The sequence below is a fragment of the Chelonoidis abingdonii genome, chromosome 3 (assembly GCF_003597395.2).
Source record: "Chelonoidis abingdonii isolate Lonesome George chromosome 3, CheloAbing_2.0, whole genome shotgun sequence".
Classification (NCBI taxonomy): Eukaryota; Metazoa; Chordata; order Testudines; family Testudinidae; genus Chelonoidis; species Chelonoidis abingdonii.
Window position 1 is genome coordinate 173337462 of NC_133771.1, and position 17694 is coordinate 173355155.

At 42.2% G+C, this 17694-nt stretch overlaps 1 protein-coding gene across 2 annotated transcripts in view; it reads left to right on the forward strand.

Moving 5' to 3' along the window:
* Positions 1–2948: 2948 nt before the first annotated feature.
* The window catches only part of MARK1 (microtubule affinity regulating kinase 1), a 106262-nt gene continuing 91516 nt past the window's right edge, over positions 2949–17694 (forward strand). For both annotated transcript variants that reach the window (XM_032801401.2, XM_032801404.2), the window contains exon 1: positions 2949–3061. In XM_032801401.2, the coding sequence (XP_032657292.1) occupies positions 3011–3061 (51 nt within the window). In that variant the 5' untranslated portion in view covers positions 2949–3010. The remainder of the gene's footprint in view (positions 3062–17694) is intronic.

Below are 17694 nucleotides of genomic sequence, written 5' to 3' on the forward strand. Positions count from 1 at the left end.
CTTCTGAGATCTGGTTGTGCTCTGGGACTCTTACAGAGCACAAGGTGGGAGTTAATACTCTATGAAGCAGCAATAACTTTCCACATATTTTACTGCAGATCTTTGATAGTTCCGGGAGGGAGGGAGGAGCATACAGCTTGGTGCAGTTCCTCCCTCCATCCTGGCCCTGCCCTTTTTTTGCACAACTCATTGCCCATGGCCATTTTGTGGGGGAACAGGGCAGCATCACTGTAATCATTTTCCTGCTCCACATAGCCCATCAGTTGCTTTCTCTGTGATATTGCGCCTCTCTATGTCACTTGGCATGGGGCAGCAGAGGTGTCCGTATTAATTAATAACGAAATATATTTCAGCTACTAAAACAATAGGTAACAAGCACGGATGAGACAAATGCAAAATGGCACTTTCAATGACACAAATTGTAAGGCAGTATTATACATTTATCTGGCAAAGACTCTTCTGTATTATTAGCTGGCTCATGCTCAAATGCTATTACAGGAAGTCAGACAGGCTATCCTGACTCACTGGTGACACTGAATACATTTATACACATTTTAGTTTAGGCTGCTTTCTGCTGTGTGACCACAAATCCATGAACAAATCCATCCTGTGATGGGCCTGATCTTGCAGTCAGTGGGAGTTTTGCCTAAGTAAGGGCCCTATGCAGATATCTGGGTTTATATCAAGGTTCTTATTTGGAATAAAACAATGCATTTTGATATGAGCTGAGCAACTAAAATGGGTTAACAACCCAGGCAGGCCACAAACTTAGTCTGCATAGTGGTTAGATCACAGTTGTTTCCCCTGTGTTAGATTCTTTTGTTTTTAGAGACACAGGACCCACCCAGCAGATTCCAGGGCATTTGGGAATGACAGTTATGTGAGTAGCTAGCAGGCGGTGAGCATGCATCCAATACTTCCTGTATCATCTACTTACAAGTGACAAGTACCAAAAAGGTACTACCTGTGAACCCACTAATTGCATCACAGTGCATGAGGACTGCTTTGTGAGGAAACCTAGGAGAAGGGCACTCACATACATAGTCTATCTGGCACATTTCAGAAGCACAAACTTTGCTCATCAGGAGGCTGCTTTGGAGGAAGAACAGTATTTAGAGATCTTATTTATTAAATATCAGGTTTAAAATCTAGTGAAATGTAATAGAATACTGGGTAAGTTTTTTGTGGTTTCTTTTTTTTAATTTTTATGTTTCCTGGAAGTGAAGGTGGTTTTTTCCCCCCTTAGTTTAGAATGTTCATTTTTAGAATTTGCGGAGGGAGGAAGACTGGATCCACAAGGTTTGGTTTTGTATCAAAAACTGATGTTATGTATCAGAGTAGCAGCCGTGTTAGTCTGTATCCGCAAAACGAACAGGAGTACTTGTGGCATCTTAAACAAATTTATTTCAGCATAAGCTTTCGTGGGCTACAGCTCACTTCTTTGGATGCACAGAAGCTGATAATTTCTCAAAGAACAAAATACAATGTTTCTAACTTCAACAACATGAAATTAATTGTCACTTTCAGGTTCAAAATCCACACAGCTGGCCTCTGTCCAGCAATGTGTGCTGCAAGGCAGCATCTGTGCCTGCGCAGCGTCTCAGTGACTTCTGTTTAGGTGCCTAAATTAGACTGGTATATTTGGGTCATAAATAAATAGCCTAATTTGTAAGGATGCTGATCCAGGGTTTCCCAGTCTTCATAAAGTCTGAGTGTGCAAGCTGTATAAACTCCATAAGAAACAGGGAAATCTGCCTGCTCTTCAATGCCAATAATGAGTGTTGGTAAAAATTAAGGTAAAAATATCTGTGCATGCTTAACTTTAAGTATGCTATCATTCCCAAAGAACCAGGACCTTAAATAAGCACTGCAACCCTCTTATGCTGTAAGTCTTGCCTGGGGAAACATTAATGAGTCTGCAGTAAAAGGGTTTCATTTGGATCCCTTAAATTCAAAATTCTTTCTTTCCACATGTGCTTATGTCTCAGGGAAACCTTCCTCACCTAGCCACGTTAGTGTGGACTCGTAACAGCGGGGAAGCCAATCCAAGAGTGCAGATTCCTTCTTGGTTATGTCCCCCACAGAAGGGGGTACCCGAACCTCGGTTTATCCACATCAGTGTCTGTACCCCGGGCATAAATCGCTCCCCCAAGCCCTATTTACCCGTCCTCAGTCGTGCCCTAGGGCACAGTTTACCCTCTTAAAAGTCCCCCCCCCCCCGGTTATCCGAACCCCTGATTATCCGTGCGGGCCCTAAGTCACTGTCAACCCCGCTTATCCGCCCCCCCGGGCCTTGCCAGCTCCCCCAGCACCCGAATCTTGCCTCTGCCCCCGGCTGTGAACTGCCCCCTTAGGATCGGGGCGGGGGGGGGATTAACCTCTCCGCGCCCAACCCTGAACTCCCCCAGCCGGCCCGGGAGCGCAAGGCCCCTCCACAGAAGCGCTGCCACGGCTCGGCCCAGGCACGACCCCGAGCGGCCGCCACGGGAAGGGGCCCTGCAAAGAATGGGGGAGCGCGGCCCCCGCCCCGCCGTCAGCGCTGCTCTGCGCCCACCCACCCGGCGCTGCTGAGGCGCCCCTGTTTGCTGCGCCCGCTCGCGCTGGAAGCAGCCACTGGCTTCTCTCCCCCGCCAAAGCAGCTGTGGCCGGATCCAGAGAGCCGGTTCCCTGGGCCGGGCCCCGCGGCGTGGGCTGGGAGGGGCAGAGCTGCGGGGGGAGGAGCCGGCGTCGCCGCCGGATGCTGTGAGGAAGCAGCTCCGGCTCCCCTGCGCTGCCGGCCACTCACCTGGGCGGGCAGCGGCAGCAGGAGGAGGCGCAGCCGGTCGGGCTGCTCCGATCCCCGCCCGGCGCGGAGGAGGCCATGGCCCCGGGAACCTAGCGGGGCCGGCGCCGCGGCACGTCCCCTGGTCCCCGCCCGCTGGGGAAGCCGGGCTCCCCGCAGCCCCTGCATCGCCGCGGCCTAGGACTCCCGGGCGGCCCGATCTCGGCGCAGGGCCTGCCCGCCCGCAAGATGTCCACGCGGACGCCGCTGCCCACCGTGAACGAGCGGGACACCGAGAACGTGAGTCCGGGCGGGCCGGGCCCTCGGCGCGCTGCGCTGCGCTCTCCCTCCAGCTCCCGCGCTGCCCCCGCCTTGCACCCCGCCCCGGCTTCCTTCTGCGGGCTCACCCAGCCCAGGTACCAGCGCCCGGTTAGGCCGCCGCCGCCTCCCTCCCTCCAAGCCCAACTGGGCCGCTCCCCCGTATGGCGGCTCCGGGCGGGCCAGGCACCCTTCAGCCCTTCCTCCTAGGGCCGTGCTGGCCCGGATCGCCTAGTCCTCCGGCTCCCCTCGTCCCTAGGCCAGGCACCAGCCTTGTCCTGCACTTCTTCCTTCCTCCCTCCCACAGTCTCTGCGTGAGCCAGGCACCCCCCATGTGCCCCTTTCCTCCCCCTGCCCGCCACACTGAGCCCCTCTCTTCGACCCATTAGGCTAGACAACCACCTCTGACATACCCAAGCTGGACAGTTACTCTTGTGCATTGGCTGTCTTGTTCAGGTTGGTTTGGACTGTCCTTGTGCATAAGGAGAGTTGGGTAGAGTCTGCATCTCCCCACACCAGCAGTCAGGTTTGGTTATGCCCTTCATTGAGGGCAGGTCTGTGCTAGGTCAATGTAATTTAGGTAGCTCTGGGATGTGGAGAAGAACCCTCCCCCCCCCCGCCCCCCCAGTGACGCAAGTTACAGCGACTGAAGTGCTGTCTTCACCGCCATTGTGTTGGTGGGAGACGCTCTCCTGCCAACATAGCTTCCGTCTCTTAGGAAGGTGGACTAATTTATGCTGACAGAAGAGTGCTCTCCTGTGGGCATAGAGCGTCTTCACCAGACACGCTACATTGGCACAGCTGCACTGATGTAGGGCTTCTAGTGTAGACCAGCCCTCAGGCTTGGCCTAGCTGCACGGTTTCTTCTCAAGAGGCTGATTTGCACCCTTTATCTATTCTCCAGCCCCTCCATACACCACAGGCAGGAAACCTTTTATGCTCTTTCTGCCTGGGTTGGGCATGCTACTCCATCTTGCGTTCCTTAGGTTGAGCTGCTCTCACTCTGTAGCCCTTTGGGGATGGGTTATTCTTTGCATTCCCCTTACTGTACTTCCTCTGATGCATGTTGTTCCTCTGAGAGAGGCTGTACCCCTTTGACTAGTACTCCACTGGGCTACTTAGCTGCATCTCCATTTGTGTTCTTCTTAAACATCCCATGATCTTTGTCTCCTTGCTCCACCACCGAAGTGCTGCCTTATAAATAAGGCCCTACCAATTTCACAACTGTGAAAAATGCATCACGGACTGAAATAAGCCCTTCCCCGAGAAGTCTAATTTCCTTCTGTTGCTAGGAGTGCCCCAGCCAGGGGGCTCCTAGCTCCGGCTGGGCTGGGGAGGGACAGGACTTGTTCACCCCTGCATAGCTGCTTTGGGAGTGGGGTGGGGTGCGGTGGGGTGGGGAGAGAGCTCAGACCCACCTCCAGGAACTTCCTGTGGCTGCAGGAAGCTATACAGAGCTGGACTCTGAAGGCAGCACAGAAGTGAGGGTGGCAATCCTGTGGACCCCCCCCCCCAGGTTTGCGACCCTCCCCACAATCCCCTTTTGGGTTAGGACCCCCAGAGTTACAACACTGAAATTAAACAGCTGAAATGTGAAATTCACCAATTTTCAAATCCTAGGGCTGTGAAATTGACCATAATGGACTGGATTTGGTAGAATCTTGCTTACAGAGCAGAGACCTAAAATAATACTGGCCACCATAAAGAGGGTGGATATTTCCAATATTAAGCTTGTTATGTGGGAGGGCAGGGTAAATGAGAGGTTTTAAAAGATTTGACTTTATGTATATAAATATCTTATGTTCCTTTCCAGTGGTGACGTTTTATAGATCTACATAGTGGAGGTAAATGTGATGTGAAACTTTTTTTGTTGGGGTATGGAATAGAGGGATGCAAACCTAAAACAAATAGTCTAGAAAGTATCTATCATTAATAGCTATTAGGAAAGTAATAGAAGGGGTAGAAGGAAGAATGGAGACAATATACAAGATCTGGCCTTATGTCTACACATACTGTTTCTGTTGGGCAGATATGGTTATTAGGAAACTGGAGGAGATGTGAGTGGGAGCAAGATACATTTTTATTTATATTGCAATAGTATACAAAGTCCCTAACTAAGATTTGGGCCTCATTGTGCTTCACAGAGTATAAACATATAGGCAAATATAGTACCTATTCCAAAGAGTTCACAGTCTAATATGAAATAAGAGACAGGTAGTAGGGAAGGCAGGACAAAGGTAACAGGAATAAGATCATGTGGTTACATAAATTAGTATAATTTAATTCTGTATCTGAATTTTTTAATGTATACAATTCAGTGAAACTTAACTGGCATAACAAACCATACTAGCTGTAGCCCAAGTGTAAAAATATACATTAATATAATTAATCTATTCCTTACTGTTGAACAACCGATCTGTAACAGATGTCAAAGAAAAGTGAGCCCCTTCATATCATGTCACATCACATGGTATAGTTGAAAAATGGTTTAGTTGAGGTAAAGGCAAAAGAGGAGAAATAAGTTTTGTAATTATAAATACCATTCCTTATTTATTTTAAAGTTCCAGGTCTGTAGGTTCTTTTTGTCCTGCAGAAGACAAAATGTGGGGTGATGGTGGAGGTTGGCCTTTTCTTGCTTGCTTTGGTAAAGCTAGTAATGGCTTTAGCCATCTTACTGACACAAAGGCCACTTAGCCTCCCAGTCTGGAAACTCTTTGGAATTCCATAGTCAACTTCAGCTGAACTTTTTGGATATTTTTAGTGTTTTTTGTGTTATGGTAGCACCTAGGAAATGCAGCCAAGGATCAGGGCCCCATTGTGCAGTGTACTGAAGAGACAAATAACAAAGATATCAGTCCCTGCCCTGAAAGGCTTGCATTGTAGGTGTCAAGCAGCATATAACAAGTGCATAAAATCACGTGGGGGTAGGGTGGAGTGGAAGGATGAGATAAGAAAATGAACAGAATTGAGAAGAAAAATAGAAGGTGCAGCTTGCCCCTTGTCTAACTAATGCCAGGTAGAGAAAATTGCAGACCTAATGGTTGGTTGATTGCAGAGAGGTGTTTTAAGAAGGGATATAGAGGAGAAGAAGGTAGCTTTATGAATTTTGAGAGATTCCCCTAAAGCTTGGTGGTTGAATGAGAGAACATGATAGTTGGAGAGGCAGGTGGGATGCCTTTTTGATGACAATGAAGGCTTGACTATTACTCCTGGGGGAATGCTGTGCCACTGCACATGCACAGAATTTATGTCCCCTGCATATTTCTTTGCTTTCCTGTAGAAAAATGACTTTCTGACTGGAAAGCAAAGGGAAGCCACAAGAACAATCATGTGACCTCCCCAGCAGTATGTTTCAGGTTCCCCGAGTAGCTGACAGAGAGGTAAATCACTGTGGGGCAAGAGGCAGGACTGGGGAAGACCTGGCTGTTGGCTCCTTCCCTGCGCTGGGGTCAGCTGCTATTCCCTGCTGGACTGGGAAAGATGGGACTTCCTCTTCCCCTGCACAGCATCCAGGGCCAGGTCAGTCCTACCTCCAGATTTCTTTGCTGGTGGCAGGAAGCTCTGCAAACCACTCCTCCTCCGCTTCCTGCACTCATTGGTTCTCAGCTGCAGGGAGAGGGATTCCTGTACAGGGAGCTGCTCCCCCATCTGCCCAACCTCCGTGCATTCAGACCCTCCTGCTGAGCCTCACTCCTCTACTTAGAACCTCCCCCTTGATGAATCTCACTCCCCCTGCACCACCCTAATGAGCCTCATGCGCCTGGATCCCCACCCCACTGAGCCCCAGCCATCATTTATGGCTCTACCCCACTGAGCCCCACTCCCCCAGCATCTGAACCCCCCCCCGAGGTCCCCACAATCAGACCCCCCTGGCCAAGCTCTGTCCTCCCACACCTAACCCCTGCCCCGCTGCTGAGCCCCAAACACCTTAACCTGGACCTCCCTGCAGCATTCCATTACCATTGCACCCAGAACTACCCCAAAAGCCCCTGTGAATCCGCCCCATATCCAGATCCCCCAGTGAGCCACCTACACCCAGAACCCTCTCAACGCACACCTGGATCTCCCCACATTAAGCCCCTCCAAAGTTGGATCCTGCCTTGCTGAGCCTGCCTGCCCGGACAGAGGGGCAGGACCGTGGGGTGTTTCTGGGGCAGGCCGAGTCCTTGCACTGTGTGAGGGTTGGGTGCAGCCTCACCGCTGAGTTCATGTCCTGGGGGGCGGGGGCGGGGGGAGAGCTGCACAGTGATCTCCAGCCTCTGTGCAGGCAAGGAAGTGAAAGGAAGTGAAATTCTCCTGAGGAGAAGGATTAAACTGTGAAAATGGGAGTGAGAGAGATAAAGGGACAGCATGGGATGGGTTAATTGGGGTAGTTAACTATGCTATAGTTAGAATATTTTTATTGCCTGCATTCGCTTTACATGATAAGACCATATGGTTTTGGTTTGAGGTGAAGGGGGTGTGGAAGAAAATATCCTGACAAGAATTCTTTCTTTCAGTGCCTTAAGCAACAGCATGGCCTGGTTTCTGAGCCTTGCGGGTTCAAAAGTACACTGTATCTTTTTTTTCTATGCAATTTGATGGAGTGGTGTGAATATTGGCCATATCATCTCCATGTCAGATTATTTTTCTCTGTACGTAAGTGTGCCACTAGGTTGTACATGGCTTAGGTGGTGAGAACATAAAATGTTGTCGCATCTTTCTGTTGGAGATGATTTTTGCTTTTGTCAAAGTTGTACAGTATTATTGCATCCACAGAGTGGGTTTCAATGCTCTGGGGAAAAAACAGTTGTCCAGACATAGTATTGTAGAACAATATAGATGAAATGTGTTATACCTTTTTAAATGTAGGTCAGCATCTTTGTTTTTTTACAAAACTATGTCAACCAGTTTGAGTTTAGTAGCCATATACATTTAAAATGAAAAATTAATGGGACATATGGATAAAAAAATTAATTTTTAGCCTCTCTGTTAAAGGAATTCATCTCATAATTCTGTTCTTGAGTTCATGTTTTTTCAGGCAATTCTGCTGTCAAACAATATTTTGATTTCTTATTAAGTAGAAGAAAATGTTTACAGCAAAGCAAGTTGAAAAAAATCTCCACACATGACTTTAACTTTATTTCCTGACTCTGTGGGTTTTAAGGTTCATATGTAACAGTAACATTAATTTGCTTGTGTTCCACATCCTGAAAACTTTGACGTTACAAGCAATCCTAATTGGTTACACATTTAACCAGAAAAACACTGAATATGTGCAATGTTGCCAAATTATCATTGCTGTTGAGATCTTCACTTTTTCTTACATTGTGATTTTAATTCTGCAGACCTAATTTGCATGAATGCAACTTTTTGAATTTAATACTTTGTCTTTTTTTAAAAAGGAGAAAACTAATTTGCCTTTTCAAAGAATAAATTGGGAGCCTTAAAATGATTAAATTATTAGAAGTTAACACTTCATTGTGAATAGGTTAAGTTCCTCCCTGTGCTGCTGCTGTTTGGATGGAGTCAGTTTTCTATAGAACAACAGAAAAGATTGAACTTTTAACGTTCCCTTTAAATGAAAATACAGCGTTTGTAAAATACTGTGAAATCTGGCAAAATTAAACTGATCTGCTGTTTGTATTTGCATTTATGATTTTTTTCCTGGCCCCGAAGTTAAGGAAGTTGACTTTTTTGAACAGTTTGAAGTTTCAGTAAAACTTAAGGGAGTGTTTATGCTGCAATAAGTTACAAGTGTTTATTTTTTGTTTGTTTGTTTTTTGTTTTTTATGTTTTGCACTGGTTGAAGTCTGCAGTCAGAAGCTATTGTGTGAACAGGGCAAAAGCGATTTTACTACCGACCTCTCTGCAATTAGAGTGAAAATGTGTAAGCCTTGTTTTCACTACAGTTTCCCCCACTGGTAATACTGAAGGAGTTTCACTGGTGCAAGCACAATTCCTCTCTCTCCCCTCCAATTTTCCAAATGCAAACAAAGCCCCAAAATACCCTTCATGCAGATTTAAGTTACTGCTGGGACAGAGTATCAGTTTGGTGATCAGGGCAAGCAGGTAGAATGTACCATGATGTCCCAAAGAGAGTGTGGTTTGTTCGGCAATGTTCAGAAATGATCTTTCAATTCATACATGTATTTCCTCCACCTCCCTTCGCCAAAAAACACTGCTCCTCAATGTAGCCAATGCCAAGTTTCAAACTCTGGCCCTTATCCTTTAACCATTTTTTAAATGTGTGGCTATAATTTAACAGTACAGATTTTTGTTTTTCTTCTCTCCAAGATTTCAGAATCACTGGAGGGATTTTGCTAAATCTCTCTTAAAATTGCTCTGGTGTCTTCTGCCCTATATAATATACACCTTTGGGCAGTGGTAAAGCATGAAAAGATTCAGAACAAAAGGTAAATGTTTTGGAATATTATGGGCATGTGAAAACAAGAAGTTTAAAATGGAAACTAGTCTATAACCTTCACTATAGTGGAAGTTTGAAGTACATGCTATAAATAGCTTAATAGTTTTTCTTCAATTTTTACTACAGAATCAGTTTTGATTCTTTTCTTCATATTTTCCTTCTCCCCCCAAAAGTTTAATTTACAGTTAATTTATAGCATTATTTTCACTTCCCCAGTTTGTAAGTGAACTTTTTTGATAGTCTCTCAGTCCAATATTAAAGTAAAACTTTCAATTTTAACTGTAGGTGGTTTTCCTGTAATTAAATGCTGTGAAGAATAATACTGTGTGATGTCTTCTCAGGCTAGATAATTAGCAAAAAGGTCTTCTAGATACTGAGATTGTCTCAAGGTCAGTTTTGAGTTTTGTAATGGGATAAGATATTGCAGATTAGGCAGAATTTTGGCAGGTATCCCAGGGAAACCAAAGTAAGAAATTGCAAATTGTTAAAATAGTACTTTTTGCAAGTCAGGTTTCCTGTCCTATTTTCAACTTAATTTACATAAATGTGACCAAATGCATGCAATAATTATAGCTGTATAATAAGTCTAAGGTTGCTTCATTGAAAGGCATATGCCATGTGTAGGTTAATTTTGCATCCTTGTGAAGCTGAGAAGACAGATGAGGAATTTTTTTTTTTTAGATGAATCTTAAGGTTTTTTGTGTGCAAACTTTAAAATCAAATATTTACTTTTGTCAAAGGACACATGGTCACATTCATTGTAATAGGCTTCTGCCCAGTTAAATTTAGCTGGGCTACAATTAACCTTTAAGGCAATGAACCAGACACAATCAAGTAGGAATGGCATGGTGTATACTGTAGTGGCAAATCAATAGAAGGCTGTTTACATGTAAAATATTGAGTAGACTTTCTGTGCATCAGCTTGTAAATCCTACAGTGATATGCATTGTTCTAAAATTATTTGTCCTATCAAGACAGGTGATTTGCCTTCACTTTGATGTGCACCTGTATCATTGTGATTGTGAGAAGCCGTAGATAATAGAACAGATTTATATTTTTGTTGAAGTAAATACATTTTCTTTACCAGCTTTCAAGTGTTATGGCTTGCTCTTGTTCAGTTTGAAAACTTTCAGAGTATTGACCACTCTAAACTCCTGCTGAAATCAACAGGATTGGTAATTTCTCAGTACTAATCAGGAACAAAGCCCTTTTGTGAGAAATGGTTTAGATTTGAGTTATTTTATAAATACTTAATAAAATTGATTTGAAAGTGGAAACATTTATGTTTGTATCCAAGTGTTTTCTGCACTGTTTAGAACTCCAGCTTTGCAGTGCTGTGGTAATGTGTGAGGACCAAAAAGTTTCACTTCTGTTGTGGTAAATTTCTAGTTATTTTCACTGTCTTCAGTAAAGATGTATACAAAACCTAAACAAACTTCTTCAAAAAGCAAGTAGTATAAGTTATGAGATAATTTGAACTGAAAAAAAATCTGCCTGAATAGTATGGAAAGTCTCTCTGAAAATCTTCAGGTATCTATTTAACCCACTAAATGAATGAATAATGATTTCATAGTACTTCAGATGGGAAATCTTAAGATTGATAATGTTGACTGAAATACTGTAGAAAGCTTACTACACAAGCATATTTAATTTACTCATAAGTGCAGACAAATACCAAGACTGATCAATATAGAACTGTCAACAGCATTTTATGCTTAGGTGGTTGAATGGTATTGCAGAATCCACTTCTGTTTTGTACTTGCTTCGTGTGCTATATGTGAGAGTTACAAAATGAAAGGTGTTAATGAAAAGAGAAAGTAGCATTCAAACGTAAAATAACATGTTAAAATAATGTAATATGTTCCAGTTAATCCATAGAAATGAACCTAAAATAATATTTCTTTCTACATCGGTCTTTTAAACCAGTAAGACAGTAGATATGAAACTAGTGTTATAAGAAAGGACCTCATTTCAACTCTGGTACTAAGAATTTACGCAGTACTTATAGTGGAACATCTGTGGCCACCTAAGATCTTGTGGTTCTGTTTTGCAGGAGTAAGAGATGTTATTAGTGGTGACAAATTCTTATTTATTATTACAGTAGTGCATAGAAGCCCAACAGAGACTGGGCCATTCTGTGAAGCACCATACGAAAACATAGTGATAATGTCCCTGTCCTGAAGAGCTTACAGTTTAAGCACCAGTCCTGTAAACATTTAACACAGCTGAACTCTAAGCACATGAGCAGCCCCATTTAATTAATTGGGACTACTCATGCTTAGAGTTAAGATCATGCACAAGTGTTTGCCAGATCAAGATGTAAACAGAGCAGGGGTAAAAAGGGTGAAAAAAGGATACAACATACAAGCAACTGAGAGGGAACGCATCTATAGAGGGTTTGTGACTTGTTCAAGGTCACAGAAGAAGTCTGTGGCAGAGCTGGAAATTTAAACCCAGATCTCTTGAGTTCCCGTCCAATATTTTAACTACCAAAAAACCCCCATAATTGAAAATAATAACTTAAAACTTGAAGATAGCATAAGAAATGTCAGAAGATTTGAAGAAATAGATGTATTTTAATAGCAAAATAACGGTTTACTTCTTTGTAACCCCGATGAATACACTAAAATTACTGTTGAGTAATTACATTCTGTAAGCCTAAATTTCTGATTGAATTATCTCAAGTTCTTAATTTTGTGACTTAAACTGTTATTTCGTATAAACTGTTATTTCGTATGTCCTTGCATTGTTTGAACCGCTTCCATTATTCCTCCCCCAACAGTGACTGCAAGTCAGTAGTGAATGAAAAGCACACAGTTATGTATTTGTGCGTACAAAATATAATGACTGCATGGCAGTGAATATTGTGGTTTTATTGGCTTGAGTTTAGGTGACATTGTTACTCACCCACCAATAAAAATTTTATACCTCACAACACATTGTGTATTCTCTGTATATCATATAGAGAAACAGTTTTGTTTTTTTTTAAATGTTCTTGTCTTTAAACACTTCTGTTGGTATTACAGCATGTTACATTTCCCCCATATAAAATGATGCTGCCTTTGTTCCAGGAAGTCCAGTTTTCACGGCTTAGCGGGAGAAAAGATAACTAATTTTAGACTTTAATAATACAAAATATTTTTTCCATATTTAAGGTTGGACTTGTAAGATCCAATGTCTCTGGACCTGTTAAGGGCAAGAGCTGAATCCAGTCCAAAAATAACAATCTCCTGTTTCTAGCCTCTGAGGTATTGAGCTCTAAACTGCTAGTGGTCTAAGGTTCAATATTCATTATGTAACTTCAGGGAAAGGGGGAAAACAAATAAAACAAATGTGGTATTCCCAAGCAGAGGGGATAAAAACTAATGATATTTTAAAAATAAAAAAAAATTGTATTTAAAATCGATTTTCTTAAAGATTTTGTTTTAAAAATCTATTTAAAATTTTTTTCAAAGGATGACACTTGTGTTAAGGCCTAAACTTACTGTAATCTATTAATTTAAATGAAAAACATTAATTTTTCTAATTAATTAATCTAAGCAGTATATGTTTGTTGTAAAGTTTTAAAGAACGTTAAGCCACTGAACTGTTGACCGAGTGCCTGGAACCAGAGTTTGTTGAAGTGCTAAGCCAGGCTTTGACAGCAGTAGCCTCTTCTGCAGGCATAGAGAGAATATTGCTTTGATTTAAATCAGTCTGCTCTGCATTCATATCAAATCCAACCAGTTGAAAAGCTATAATGAACCAGCATTCACAGTAGGATGTTCAAAATGTGATTATGCATGCTTTAGTCTGTTTGACAGTAGTCTCTTTGGGAAGTGCTCTCTACATGAGGCTCAGGTGCTCTGCCATGCTCTTTGATCTTGTCTCCTTCTCAGATGAATGATAGAGGGAGAAGTAGTACTCTTAGAACCACCTCATCATGGTGCCAGAAGCGTGTGTGCGCAGATCTTCATACTAAGGTCTTCTCTCACTGTAGGAGATTTTGTTATTTACTGAACAAACAACAGAAAGCAGAGAGAACTTGCACATTAGGATTATTTCACTGTAAAATCCTAGAAGAAGTCATTTTGTAATATTTACTGTGAAGTTAGCAGTGTGCCTCTGCTAAAGATGGCTGATTATAGACAGATGAGAGGAAAAACCATTTTACAATGGAATAAGAGAGGAAACAAGGCAACTGTGGTTTTACTGAATGGTAAACTAAGCAGGCCTTGCTTATTTAATCTATTTGAAACATGGTAATAGGATCTCAACCACCACCTCAACTGATTCATTCAAATAAATTTATTATTACATCCTTTCTAATATCTATCATCTTGAGACACACACTACTTCCGCTCATTATGGTGCTACTACAAGTTTCCCTCTTCCATAGGTGCCGACTTCTGCTCCCACCAGTGGGTGCTTGACCACCCCCGTTCCAACCCCTTCCCCAAAGTCCCGATACCAACTCTGCCCCTATTCTGACTCCTTCCCCAAATCCCCACCTCCTACCCTGAGCGTGCCACGTTCCTGCTCCTCCTTCCAAGCACACTACCAAACAGCTTTTTGGCAGCGGCAAGGCAGGAAGTGCTGGAAGGTAGGTAAAGGAGCGGGGATGTGGTACGCTCTGGGCAGGAGGCGGAGGAGGAGGTGGGGCACCTGGGGGCGGGAGGAGCTTGGCTGCTGGTGGGTGCAGAGCACCCACTAATTTTTCCCCTTGGGTGCTCCAGCGTCGATGTCCTCTTCCAAATGCTAGTCCTGCAAATCGTTAAGTAATACACTATTTTTGTCTGTGTGTGTGTCTTCAAACTGTACTTTCTAAAATCTTTGTCTCCTCTTTGGTCATCTGTCTTAACTTCCTTATGTTTCCCATCCTCCCCTCTACTATCTCCAATTTTTTTGTTTGTTAACTATGTGAACCAAATTGTACATAATACTCAGTGTCTTTACCAATGTTACTTAGTTATCTTTTCTTTGTCAGGCAAGTGATAGCTGTGTGTGTGCATCCTAAATAGTATTTTAAGAGGGAAATAGTCTGACTCAGAAAGCTCTGATGAAGAGACCAAAGAAACACTTTGCAGAATGTTTTGAACCTATTGGTGAAAAGGGACTATTAGACTGTAGACTATTACAATTTTAAATGCTCAGCCAGATTACAAGAGTGTTTTTTCCTTAATCAGTGGTTTTTCCCCCCCAAGTAAGTTATCACATTTTGTTCTGTACTGGGTGATATAATAAATACGTAATGAGAATTCCTCTGTATGAAGTGAGATTAAACATTTTCCGAAGTTGTCTGTTGACAAGGAGCATATTGTTTTGTTACTATAAAGCAGTATATTAACTGTAACTTTCTTAGCTAAAAGTATCTTCATAGAGGGAACGTCTGATTTCTCCTTAGACTGACCTCACACTTGGTAAAGCAACCCCCATCTTCTCATGTATTTATACCTGCTCCTCTATTTTTCACTTCATGCATCTAATGAAGTGGGTTCTAGCCCATGAAAGCTTATGCCCAAATAAATTTGTTAAGTCTCCAAGGTGCCACAAGGACTCCTAGTTGTTTTTGCTGATACAGACTAACACGGCTACCACTCTGAAACCTGATATAAAGAGTTATCTGATAGGTGGATAATATCTTGAGGAAGAATTTTGAAGCAACAGAAGATTTTAGCATATTTATTACAGCTACATGTATGGCTCTAAGAAAAAAAATAGGTGAACTAGTGAGGTTTTTTTCAAAAACTCGTCTATAAAGGATACACACTTGACCTTTAGCATCTTAAGTTGTTTCTCACCTATTAGTTCTGAGACTTGCTACAGGATAGGTACTTTCTGGAAACTGCATTTGCCACCTATGTCCATGGATAATAAATGTGAAAGTAAGATTTCATCAGAAATTTCAGGATAAAAACTCTTCACTGAGTTACTGAATAAAACAGGATTCCCCAGAAGAGAGCATAGAGCTCTTCAATTTACAAAGGATTACAAATTTTAAAGTACATATATTCCTTTCATAATTAGCAATTCTCCAGGTACTCTAGAGGAAATTCTGCACAAGATGATGAAGTCATCCTTTGAATTTCCTCCATTCTATTTAAAATAATCTTTATTCTTCAGGAACAGTTCATGATTGGCAGATTCACTTACACTTCAAAGTGGTGATTAAGTGGATTCTAACAATTTGGGGAAAACGGACACCCAAAAACATCTGAGAAGTTTACTCCAGAAAAGTGAAAGCATATTAGAAAAAATAATTGTTGTTTCAAAAGTTGAAGAATGGAAATATACATTATAGGCTACGTCTTTTCTGTTTTATCTTTGAGAGAATATTCTTAACTTTTTTGCAGCACTTAATAAATTGAGAGGGTTGTGAGGAGTATAGGATATGAAAACGCTAAACAGATGTGAAAGAAAATACCAGTTTCACATGAAAACACTAAAATTTCACTTATCTGTTTAATATCTAACTTCATTTTTAATTAGATATAGAATTAGTAGAAGCATATTGCAAAGGAAGCATTATGACGTGTTTAGTTCACGTCTGCATCAAGGTATGCTTGACAGAGGTGGATTTGTTGATGTAGATGCTAGTGTGAAGCTGAGCCTGTTCCTCCCTTTGCCAAGATCCTACTCTTTGTCAGTGGAGAGACTCAGCCATGGAGTTGGTGACACTACCATCAGTCAGGGCCCTGCTTCTACTTGAGTTTTTAGTGAATATTGTAAGGGGAAAGGGATAGAGGCACATTTCTGCACTTTGTATCAATATTGATTTATCTTATCCATTCTCTCCCCACCCCCCTAGATCCCCACAAACACAGGGAAGGTCAGGGGAATGATCTGTGCCTTGAAATTAGCTTCTTCTGTAGTGCTCAAAAAATGCTTCCCCCTCATGCGTTCACTGTCCCCATAAGTTTGGAGTCAGTGAAACATCTGTAGTTTGATACTGAGAGGCACATCTAGTGAACCACCTTGACAGTTTGCTGGATGGGACTGTAGTTAGAAGGCTGCAGGTTGGAAGTTGTCTTTATCCCAGCCCTCCAAGAACTAGAGAGAGAGTAATGGCAATTTTGTATCTTTGAATATGTTTCATTTTGTTTTGACCTTTCCTCACCTGTAACTGTAATTTCTTTACTTCTCCTTTTCAACCTCAATTTCATCTTTAATTTTCTCAAGATTCCCCCCAACCCTCCTTTCTCACTTTCGTGGACAGTAGGTCCTATTCCCACTGTCACCTATCTTTAATATTTTTTCTGTGTCACTGAGGCTTACTTTCTGATCTTCTCTTGCTAATAAATAATCCAGTTCTGCTGCTTATATTTGTTAATTCTTATTCCTTGGCCTTGGCACTTCTCTTCACTTTAACTCTGTTACAAGAATATAGTTGCCATAGCTTCCTGTACATAGTTTGACTTTAAATGTCTGTGAAACTTTGTGCAATATACTTCAATATGAATGGCAGTATCAAAAAAGCCGTTATCAATGAATGAGTCCCCTCTGATCATTTAAAGACTTTTAATGTGTATCATATATTTCTCAGTTGGTTAACACTGCTCGTGACTGAAAGGTTTAGTGTTAGAAAGGTTTAACTTTCAGAGTCTCAAATATTTTAGTGTTAAACTCAGGATAGTCTGAGCTCGTGGATGGCGAGAAAATTAAAGCTCAAAAATTAAATTAGGTGAGATCATCAACTCAGGAATGCAATACCATAGGATATTTGTAACTAAAGCTCTGATCTTGGAAAGACGTGGCACATGGACTACTTACAGGGGCACATGCTAAACTTGGTGCCCTGTAAGTGCTCAGAGGGCATAAAGTTAAGGACCTCCATAAATCTTTGTGGGATTGAGGCCATGTTTGCTAAATCGTAAAGCAATGTACCATTTTTGACTGCAGATGAATTGTTCCTAAGGAGTTAGGGTAGTCTCAACTGATTGCATGCTACTTAATCTCTTATTTAAAAAAACTGTATTAAAAATCAGGACAGAGTGCACTCTTATTGGAAGAAGGAAAGATTGTTTTCCATATGTGAAGATGTCTTTTCTTTTAGCTCAGAACGACACTGTAAGTACTGCTACATCTGACTAGTTGGATACAACATAGTTATCCTGTCTCACAGTTAAAACACAGTTTTCTTTTGCAAGATTAAAAAGGACCAGACTACATTGTAACAGTGTTCATGAACAGTGCAATACCCCCTTTTACTTCAGCAAGTGACAGTTAAAAT